Source organism: Poecile atricapillus, chromosome 12 (genome assembly GCF_030490865.1).
Source record: "Poecile atricapillus isolate bPoeAtr1 chromosome 12, bPoeAtr1.hap1, whole genome shotgun sequence".
Lineage (NCBI taxonomy): Eukaryota > Metazoa > Chordata > Aves > Passeriformes > Paridae > Poecile > Poecile atricapillus.
Genome location: NC_081260.1, coordinates 10,552,921 through 10,564,165, shown reverse-complemented (window position 1 = coordinate 10,564,165; position 11,245 = coordinate 10,552,921). Strand labels below are relative to the sequence as shown.

General features: G+C 42.1%; 1 protein-coding gene across 1 annotated transcript; it reads right to left on the bottom strand.

Moving 5' to 3' along the window:
* Positions 1-820: 820 nt before the first annotated feature.
* On the bottom strand, positions 821-2,386 carry LOC131583709 (inositol 1,4,5-trisphosphate receptor-interacting protein-like 1). The gene has a single exon (XM_058848119.1). The coding sequence runs from the start codon at positions 2,384-2,386 to the stop codon at positions 821-823; it is 1,566 nt and encodes a 521-aa protein (XP_058704102.1).
* Between the last annotated feature and the right edge of the window lie 8,859 nt (positions 2,387-11,245).

Genomic DNA, 11,245 nt, shown 5'->3' with positions numbered 1-11,245 from the left:
ATAGGTAGTGACATTACATATGTCTTCTATTGTCATTATTTAAACAAAATTACATATTCAACTCTTTAGAATAATATTTTTTCATGACACAGTAATTACATATGTCATATTTTTGATATTATTTATATTAGTTTATTGTTTTCTTGTGTTGTATTTTACTATATGATACGTTATAAACACGAAAGTATAAAATATATTTACACAAAATACATATATCTAGCTATGAAATAAAGATCTAGATTCTTAGAGACACAAAATTTCAGGTCAGCTCCAACACAGTTGGTCCAAAGCCGACCTAAAGGTGTCCCTTCCGGAAACAAGGAGAGACGCCGTCCGTTGACTGATCCCGGGCAAGCAGCGCTGACTTTTCCTCTTGGTCTTTTTTGCCCTGTTTCTTTTTCCTTTGTCTGACCCACATTCCCTTTCACACTCCAATTTTTGACCCTTCTCAAAGGCTGGGAACAGCTGCCTGTTGCAGGAGGGATTTGGTGACTTTGGTGCTGCACATGAGGCATGTTCTCTCTTCATGTGCGCCCTTCGGAGTGGGGATCTTCAAGCCGGGTTTTATGCAGATCTGTGTGTCTTTTTCCAGAAAATTAAAGGATTCGGGGAGGTAGAATAAGCCCTGCTGTGGCCCTCCACCTGCTGAGGCATCAGGAGAGGCCGTGGGACTTTTGCCAGAGCCTTTACAAATTTGGTCCTCTTCTCCTTAAAGGACCAAATTTGTAGGACGAGATGGCTCTTCGCTGCCAGCTGCGAGCAGCACAAGGCCAGCTCTGTGCTCATACCCATGACTCCTCCCCTTCATTCATTCATTCATTCAATGTTCATCGAGAACGATGCTTTCGAACCACTTTTGCAGAACCTCGAACTCATGCATGGCCTGGCTGGGCACGTCCGAGTCCTGCGCCAGGCGATGGAAGAGATTGTACGTCGTAGCCTCTTGAACGTCTGGGGGTACCTTGATGTAGCGAGGAAGCCTCTGGTTACCCACAATGAAGTGGTTGAGGCGTTTTGCTCTCACACATAAAGACAGGCTATCTCTGATATCCAGCAGTCGGTCCAGGAAATGTCTCCTGCGCCACGATGACACGGGTATGGCACTGAGCAGGTACATGACAATGGTCTTCATGGCGTAGGTGGAAAAGCAGAAGCCCAGCAGAAGACGGGCAAAGAACTGCAGGCATTTGAGGTGCAAACTGTCGGGGGGGGCCTGCCTGGCAATGTGCTCGAAGAACTGGGTCTCTGCCACAGCGTAAGTCTCAGGCCAGGTTGTGCTTGGGGTGTGGGCCTCTCTAGGCTGGCTGCTCACAAAGATGTCCGAGTCACCTCTGCGCACCCCGAACAACATCTCAATCCTGAAGCTCTCTTCTTCGTTGGTCACCTTGAATCGGCAGGAACGTCTGGAGGGCAGCAGCATTAAATGCCAACCGTGTGACTGTGGCAAAGCTGGCCAGATTGCTCTCACCAGTTGGTAGAGCCAGCGGGCAGTTTTCTGCACGTCGAGGTAGGAGCCGGTGCACAGGGTGTCCAGGAGGCTGGGATCCTGATTCCTCCTCAGCTCTTCCTCGGGGTGGTGCAGGAAGCACAGCATGTTCTCGCCCTGCTGCTCCCTCGTGCAGGTGCACTCCAGCTGCACGCGCACACGGAAGTTCCTCACCTGCGTGTGCCCTGCAGTGTCCAGCTCCAGGTGGAAGCTGTGGCCTCGGGGAGGAGTCATGGGTATGAGCACGCGGTACACAACATCCTGCTCACGGGGACTCCAGCCTTCAAAGGCGCTGCCCACCCCGATGGCTCGTTGCAGGACTGGGTAGAAACTGGTTGACAAGACACGAGCAAACCAGATGGTATAATTGTCCATCAGGGCAGTTGTCCACTCACAGCCTCTCTGCAGGTCCTGTATAGGCCACTGGATGCGCTCCATCACAACTGCACCAGTGATATCCTCAATATCATTCTCTTCTTCTTGGACTACATTTGCAACGTCGTCATTGTTTTCCGCATTTGCGGCCTCATTGACAACTTCATTTCCATCATTATCTGCCTCATTTGCAGCAGCATTGCCCACTTCCTGTACATTGCCATCATCGTTGTTGTCTTCCTCCCGATTCGCATTGTCTTCTTCGTTTCCAACAGCTTCTTCTCCATTTGCATCCCCATTTCTCGCTTCCTCTTCATTTGCACCATTATTTCCTTCGTTGTTCTCCTCCCTCCTCAGGCTCCTTTTCCACTTCATAAAGCATAGGACCAAGGCAAGGGCCACGAGCACAGCAACAGTTACGAGCTGCAAGTACTGTTCCTCTGCACTCTGCTCCAGGATGAGCTGCTCCACCTCCTGCTCCAGCAGAAGCCTCTCCCATTCCAGCTGCTTTGCACGTAGTTCCATCTGCAGACGGGTTTCCTCATCCCAATCATCACCCACGGGCTGCGGGTAATGGACTACGCTTTGCCAGAGCAAGAACCAGAAAACCCAGGAATCCATGGTCTGCAGGAGGACGGAAAGAAGGCCTTGAGTGGGGCTGTGAGGGAGGCAGCTAACAGTAGCAGGGACGGGAATACTCAGGGATCTGAGGGTGGGAAGGACAGGGCCCCAGACAGCCGGCAGGCAGCAAGGCCTGTCCCGCTGCCCCAGCAGCAGCAGCAGCAGCAGCAGCAGCAGCATGGCCTGCCCAAGGCTCTCCCACAAGGGGCTGTCCCTGTATGCAGGGCGAGAACCCAGTCCCGCGTGCAGCGTTTCCACCCTGGCCCTTGTCCCCAGCCTAGCCTCCCCACCACGTGTGCACTCACCGCTTGCCCAAGCAATGAAGGCCAGCATTACCTGCTGGGGCCGTTAATAGCTGCCCCCACTGTGACATGTCCCCTGTGATGTCACAGGTGTCCCAGCACATCACAACCCAGCCAGCCCCACCCTTTGTCCCCACCCTGGCTCAGCCACTCAGAGTGGCCCTGGTGTGCTGCTTATGGCTGCCTTTGAGTGAATCTTCTTCAAAAAGCTCCCACTGTTCTTTCTTTTGGATTTGTTTTCATCTGCCCTCCACCGGCAATGTCACAGACATCCATTATATATTCATTATATTCATTACAAAAATGAGCTATTATATATTGGATACTTCCTATACTAGGCAGCCTGCACTGTTGTCTAGCTAGACATCTATCATGCATCTTCTTCAAGAGCGTAGAGAAAATATTTTCCTTACTAGCCATTATCCATGTAGTCCTTCTACATCTGTCAGTCTGTTTGGAAGTAGCAGCCAATGTTATATACTGGAGATTATAACCTGTATATTTAATATAAGCAATTCAATAGTGTTTTCTTCACGACATTGATCCCAAGTAACAACTGAAGTGCAATTTGTACTGAGGTGAGCTGCCCCAATATTGTGAGATGCTCCTTCAAAAATCTTTGACTCCTTCAAGATGATCCCCTCAAAAGTACATACTTAGAAACAGAGATACTATGCAAATTTGAAGATACCGAAACAAAGATATCTGGCACAAAATGGCCTATAAACAACTCTCTGATACACAAGTTAAATGACCTCTATTGTTAGCATTCAAAAGGCTTTTAGCAGTAAAAAAAAACAGAGTATTAATCCTTTTCTGAGTAGCTTGAAGTTGTTCAGTGACACAACGGGCATTTTTGTTGTAAGAAAGTGATTTAGGCTAACTTAGCTGGTCTAGAGATAACCAGAAAATGTATAGGACACTTGTAGCCACTTTCCTTGAATTGATCTGGTCATTCTCCAGGGTGTATCATCATTCTCATGAGTAGATGTCAGCTTTGCCATCTGGTGTAACACTTCTTGTATGATTAGTCTGTTCAAGGTGGTTTGGGGATGTCAGCACAGCAGTAATTCAGAGGGCCAATTTGCCATTCCTATGGTGGGGACTGTGAGTCCTGGATCTCCACTGGGTTGAAGATCAAAGGACAGGCAGTGCTTGCTTATCTTGTAAGCTCTGTTGCAGCCAAGGTACACATGCTCTCTCAGACAGACACATCTTTCTAGGCAATAAAAAGGCTTGATTTAGTCTTGTGGTTTGGTTTGGTTTGTTTTTGTTATTACAAGCAGAGTGCTCTTCATTAACTCTGATCTGTTTTTTTTAAAAGCAAAAATATTTCTAATGTTAGAAATCTGCTAGAAATTGCCTGTACATATTCATGATGGAGGACTAGCAGAGGCCAACCCACCTATCATTAGTTTTTTTAGATGTCATGATGGTAGAATTTGATTAGGTACCTAGTCATGGAATCCCTAATGTCATTGGTATTTATCATCCAACCACACAGCTGGGCATTCACTGTATAATACAAATGTCTCTGGCTGTGTGCTTTGTCTGGGGAAGGATCCTGAAAGTGACATTTGTTAGATATTTCCCCTGTAAATGTAAGAGAAAGGGGGGGGGGGGGGAAGCCCAGTAGATTGCAATGCCTTTGTAGGTACTGTCATTTTCATGCTGAAAAAAAAATCAGATTTAAGGGGAAGCCATGAAGTTTAGCAGATTCTGCATAGGTTTACTGCTGAAGCTGCATAAAAATATTTAAAAGTATTGTAAGAGGCCTAGAGTGATGTACCTCTAATGCAGCTGTTCAAATCTCAGTTTATGAAGAATTAACACCTGTCAAAACTTGGGTGGGGGGGGATTTATAGCAGATAGAAACATAAGATTTTTTTCTTGACCTAGCTCTGACTGAAACCTTTAATTCCTATCCCATTAAACAGTAGAACAACAGGAGCATAGAGAACAGTGAGTTATCTGGACTTGATCCTGTAGTTAATATGACATGAGGAAGATGTTCAAATTAGTGCCTCAGCTTTCTGTATTCAGCCTGAGACAAAAATGAGCATGTAAGATAGTATTTGCTGAAATTCTGACTGGCTGACAGTCACAGTGAATTAATTGTTTGATGAACTGGCTTCCTTCCTCATAGCAAGGAACTTTGAAGCCTTTAAAACTCAAGTATGCTCTGAACAATGAAAGGACCCTGACACACGTTTCTGTAACAGTTAAAATTACTATTATTTTGTGTGCCATCTCTACAAGTTACCATTTCCTTAGAAAAATACAGTGAGAGCATTGGCCTTGCCAGTGCCTAACTAAGTGTCTTAGATCTACCTTAACACCAATGGCAATGGATCAAGCTGGCCCAGAAGTTAAGCAATTGAAACCTGGGTCACTAGTTGACCACTGTGTCAGCAGAATACCATGAGTGGGCTGCTAGGAAAAATTCTTTCATAAACTCATTCAAATTATCCAGACCTCATGTCATTGCCTGGTTTTAATACTTATAATAGTATAATTTTATATTTTATAATCTCTTCCAGGGTTTCCTAAAGCTAAATGTTGGATTATCACATTCATGTTTCATCCTGTACAAAGCAGGAATCATCCCCAGACTCCATCAAACAATAAAGCATCTGGAAAAACTCCATGCTGAATCAAAACATGGGTTTTCCTTTCACTCTTCTACTTCCCCACGTTGGCAGTGATCCTATGATTTCATAGAGGGATAGTTTCAAATACATACATTCTCTATATACAAATATCTTATTATATGCATATTTTAAATGAATATTCCCTGTAGGCCTTATTTAAGTATTGAAAATGCATCAATTTGGGCTATATTTAAGCAATAATGATGGATGGAAAGGCTGTTTCTTTTCAGCTAAATGTGCCAATACTTATCTTATCTGGTAATTAACTGCTGGGAAGGGCCTCCCTGTCATTCATTGCTGCTTAAATAAGTATTAGATTGGGGGGAGGGGAGGAAGGTTTATCATTAATCACCAGAAAATTTCAGCTGCTGTTTTACTGTAATAGAACACGCAAGTATTAAGAAAAATCACCAACAGTTACCTTTTAAGGTATTAGAATTATATGTGGACCTGTAAGTTCTCTTACATATGGCTCATTTATATAAAGCATTTAGACATCAGCCCAATAACTGGTAAGAAAATATGACTATAAAAAGTTTTAACTTGCAGTACACTCTCTGTTGCACTTGATTGCTTTTAGTGTGCTTTCAAGTGAAAAAACAACAGCATTTGCTAAGGACAGCCATACGTCAACCTTCAGAGACTGTAAAGAGCTAAAGTAATCAGCCTCAGGTGTAGGCAATAAAGAGCCTGTTCTGAGCAAGGATGATCACTTGGTATTTCTCTGTGGCGTTGTGCTTCATGGCAATATATAAGAAGTATAATAAATAAGAATGTACTAGTAATTACAAATTACTAAAAATAAATATACATTTCGTATTTTTATATCTTTCTTAGATGTAAAGCAAAAACAAATTTTTATAGATGAATGTCACTTTTATAAATATGTCAAAATACAACAAACAAATAAATTTAACCTACCATGCAAACAAAACATGGTGAAATATCTTATATTTCCACGTAGGCAAAAGAAGCTCAATTCATAATTTTCTGGTGGTACTTTAGTTCCGATTTGCTCAGAAACAGTTGCATTGATTCACTCTCATGTCTACAACCCATGCAGTCTTGCTGGGCTGTTAAGATGAAACTCAACGTTTTCCAGCCTTGGGCTGCTCTGTGGAGATGCTTCTGAGAGCACCGTGCCAAGACTCACGTATTGTCTTATGCCTGAATTATTTTGGTCCTACTGTGAAACCAGTATGAGCTGCTATCAACTGATCGCAAGTGAAGCACCCGTAAAATCTCTTCTACACTCAGTCAAGTGTCCCTTCACCTGAGATTAAAACATTGGCTCCGTCTGTTGCTCTGTGTACATATGCTTGTCTCAGGAAGGGATAAAACTGACCCCCATCTTTCCACAAGGCAGCACATACAGGAGATGTCTGCAATGCCAGGTGGATTTTGGGCTCTGCCTGGCACATATTAGAGATGCAGGCTCAAATACTTTCATGTGAGGAACTGACAGTCACACAAAGGATTTTTTGCATCTTAGCAAAAGGGTGGTTCATGTCCCTTCCCCATTATAGAAGAAAATATTGAGTACAAAGAACCCTCACAGCAATACATTCCAGGATGAACAGTCAGCTAGTATAGTTTCCCAAGGATGTTATAAATATTACCAGTTTTAAATGCTGGTACCCATATGGACTGAAATCCTAACCTCATTGAAATGGGTGGGAGCTTTGCCAGTCACTACACTGTGATCAAGATTCCACATGCTGTATCTTAAAATGTAAAATACTACCATATGTGATGCATGAAAACTCCCACCAATTTGCTCTACCTTCGGCAGGTATTCTAAATTAAAAAAAATTTAAGATAATTTCTACACTATTTACTTTTCTGAAATTTCAGTTATATATAGTTGTATGTATTGATGGCACTCAAATAAGAGTAGCTGCTTCTAGATATACTGCCAAATACATCTAGTTTGAATCCTAAGATTTCAGGACAAGAGACCTAATAAGGCTTATCAGAGACTATAATAACACAGCAGGCTGCCCTGGACCAAGTAACAACTAAAGAAGCCACAGGATTGATATTTTAGCCCAGACACAAAGCATAATTGATAATTTCATACAGATACATTTCCCTCTGCAGTGGAGTTGATGAGCTTGCCTACTTTGCAGCATTTGTATATTGCACATCACAGAGCTTCCTCCTGAGCAAATCAGCCCAGGTGTGTGCACAGTGTGTAACACCCACAGCAAGACTGTGCCTGGCTGGAAGGAACGCCCTAGCACAGAAACGAAGAACACTTCATAGAAAGCCCAAGGCACATGAAGGAGAAGATGGGATCAGTGACTGTCCTGGGGTGACTTTATGATACTGGTATCCCCAGTCGTCTGGTTTAAGTTATATATTAAGTTCTGCACTTTTAAGACTGGCTCTGAGAGCAAGAGAGGGGGGAAGAAGAAGCGCGCAGTGTGTTAAGGAAAAACATCACTCCCACACATCTCGCTCCTGGACTGTGGTGTCTGCAGCACGGACAGACAGCGGGACAGAGCTTCTCTCTGGTTTTTAGTTAGTTTTAGCTAGCTGAGGCAGAGAAGTTCCCTGGACCTTTGTTTTTTTTCCAATTTTCTTGAATCTGTGCAAACCTGCTCTGGACTGAACACCCAGCCAAACCCCGGGAGCTCAGGCCTGTGGCCCACCGGGGCCTGGGCCTCGGCACTTTCCAGCGCCGAAAGGACTGATAAGAACCTGAGTGAGCCGAGCTACACCACATGAAAAGGACTTTTTCTTCCTAGATTTGCCATCCCATAGAACAGCAAGAGGTTTTATTATTTAATATTACTCAATTTCTGTTAAATAAACAGCTTTTTCCACTTCTCTCCAAGGAATTTTTTTTTCCTTTTCCCGGACCAGTTGGTGGGGAGGGGCATTTCCCTGGGGAAATCCCCATTTGGAATTTTCCTTCCTAATTTGCCCTAAACTAGGACAGCGACCCAGAACTTTGTTTTTTAGCACTAAAGACTGAATCTAAGTCAAGTAGAACAAAACAGTACATTTGTTTATTGTGCACATTAATTGGAAGGCATGCATTTTTTCTGGTAACCACAAATAGTAATTTAGGATTAACAGGAAAGGAGAGAATGGATCATTTTCATTTAGACATTTAATATATTACTTAGTGTGGTGGCTAACAGCTGGCCTGAAGGCCTCACAGTTATAAAAAATCCTAATTATAATTTAAGAACTGAAGTGTGATTAATTATATAACTACCTTGGTTATCTAACTCTACCAGTATGGGCCACTGGGGAGCAGGTCTAGGCTGCTGGGGACACGGGCAGCTATTGGCCAGTTGGCCGGTTGGCAACTAATTCAGACAATCAGGACTAACTGTGGGGACTTTCAAAACTGTATAAGAAGAACAGCGCTCAATAAAAGTTGGCTGTTGTCGCATGAACCTTGGTGTGTGCTGTTGCGTGCCTATCTATTAAATTGCAACAACTTAGTATTTCATGTGATTTTTTCAAATAACTTTAGACATTTTCAGAGTTATGTATATTAATATACATAATGCTTTACCCTAGTTTTAGGCTCTGTGGGTGGAAGCACAGAGCCACACTGGGCACTGACAGCAACTCCAGAGGGGATTTACTTCAGTGGTAGTGCTGCTGTCTCTGCTCCAGCTGCTCTATTACCTCCATTACGTCTGCTTCTGCACCTGGTGGCCCCTAACTTTAAAGTGCTGCATTCTTTGTGACTTCAACAAGGGAGTAAATTAGAGAGGCAGTCATCAGCCCAACTCTCCTCCACTATGCAGCCCCTCAAACAGCTCAAGACTGGGTGTATATATTTGGGCTGTTGTTATTTCTGAAGCAGCTTCAAATTGCCTGAGAATGTCACAACAAGCAAATGAAAGACAAATGAACGCAATTAAAGGGGGAAGGAGGAGCTGGATTTTCCAAACTGCTTATATGATTTAGAGCCATAACTCCTGTCATAACTCCCAATTCACTGAGAATTGACTGTCTAAATCTTTCAAGCTCTTTTGAAACCACCACCCAATAATTTTTCCTTGGGCAGATATCACTAGCTATTGCTTTTTCCCCAGTGAGATAACTGTATCATAAATAACATTCAGCAAAATAACTCCATAATACACAGTTTTTATACACTTTCAATACACTTTCACAAGGGTAAAATACTGTCTGTATAAAAAGTTAAAATGGTTTAGTTCTGCCATGGATTAATACATATTTAACCTGTAAAATATTGATTCCTTGCCAAATCTCATCTTGGTAGTTCTTTCCAAGTCTGTCTTCCATTTCACTTTGATTTAAAGGATAAAAGAAGTTCCACTTCCCAATAAGCCAATCTTAGATTAAAAATGAAATGCATCTAAAGGCTAAAAATTGTGTTATGTTAGAGGTAGGTAAGAGTTGTAAAAATGCATTCACTTCACTGAAATGAAACCTAAGCTCTACCTTTGTGGCCTCCTACAAAGTTAATTTTTCAGTACACATGAACAAGAGGCTTCTTTAGTTCATGCTGAAGTTATTTGGAACACCAAATTGTCCTTAAGTTACCAATAGAAGTAAGAAAGTTGATATCCCCTCAGTAACAACTAAATTCTGTGATCTGCCAATGGGCCAGTAATCCATCTAAGATGTCCCATTTTACATTGCAGTTACAAGCACTTTAAAATCAAAATTTGATGTGATACTAAGTTAAATGCCTTGAAGAATTCTGTACCTTTCATCAAGACAGCTGCCATTGTCAACCATTGTTTTGGCATTTCTGCCAAAATAATAAGATATGCCTTCTAGAAATGCTGACTGGTATTCTTTTTGGTTTTAGGTTCAAGTGCTTTGCTGACATAGGCCTGAACGAACTGTTATTATTTCAGTCAGTAATATCAGAGTAATCTATCTGTTACTCTCTACATCATCTTTCTCATATACTGAGATCATGCTGGCAATCACCAGCTGTTTGATAATATCTCAGAACATCAAAGTGTATTAATGTTAACATTTTTGATTGTGAGAGACCTCAGTTCAGCTTTAAGGCTCCTGGACTGGAGCTATCTGTGCAAGTTCATCTGAAAACATTTTTGGTTTGAGTATTTAAAATATGTTTTGCAACATTTTAGTTTGTTTTATTTAATCAACTTGCCTGAATACTTCTGCCTTTCATGCATATTTTGTGAGATACTGCTGTCTTACTCAATACTAGAGGATGTATTTTGAGTCCTTCTTTAAGAAATCCTGTAATTCTCTACATTGTTTGCCTTTCTCATTGGGATAAATTCATTTCAGTGAAATGGAAGCATGAATATGAGAAGCATTTGATCAAGACTTCATTGCATTTCCAGAACAAATAGTACCCAGTTAGAAAAGTTAGAAAATGACATGGTTTTTCTATGAGCTGTCTCCAGTTTATCGATGGATATACATAGGGATTTAATCTGATATCAAACAGAGTAGTGAGGCACTGGTACAAGTTGCCCAAAGAACCTGTGGACGCTTCATTCACAGAAGTGTTCAAGGCCAGATTGGATGGGGCTTGGAGCAACTTGGTCTAGTGGAAGGTGTCCCTGCCATGGAGTCACTGTAATTAGATGATCTGTAAGATCCCTTCCAACCCAAACCATTCTATGATTTCTTTAACCTTTGCCACAGATGGGTAATATTATCCATTTTAGTATCTGATCTTCTTTATATCTAAATATATTTTAACAAGGACAAGTTTTAATTGGTACCAGCAACAAAGAACTTACCAGCTCTCTGTTACTATCTGCTCTGCAGGAAAAATGATAACGAGTGTTCATAAATATATATATGTACAACAAAAAACTAAAGCA

Coding starts and splice junctions, on each gene's coding strand:
- LOC131583709 (XM_058848119.1), bottom strand. CDS start 2,386: ATGGAACTACGTGCAAAGCAGCTGGAATGGGAGAGGCTTCTGCTGGAG.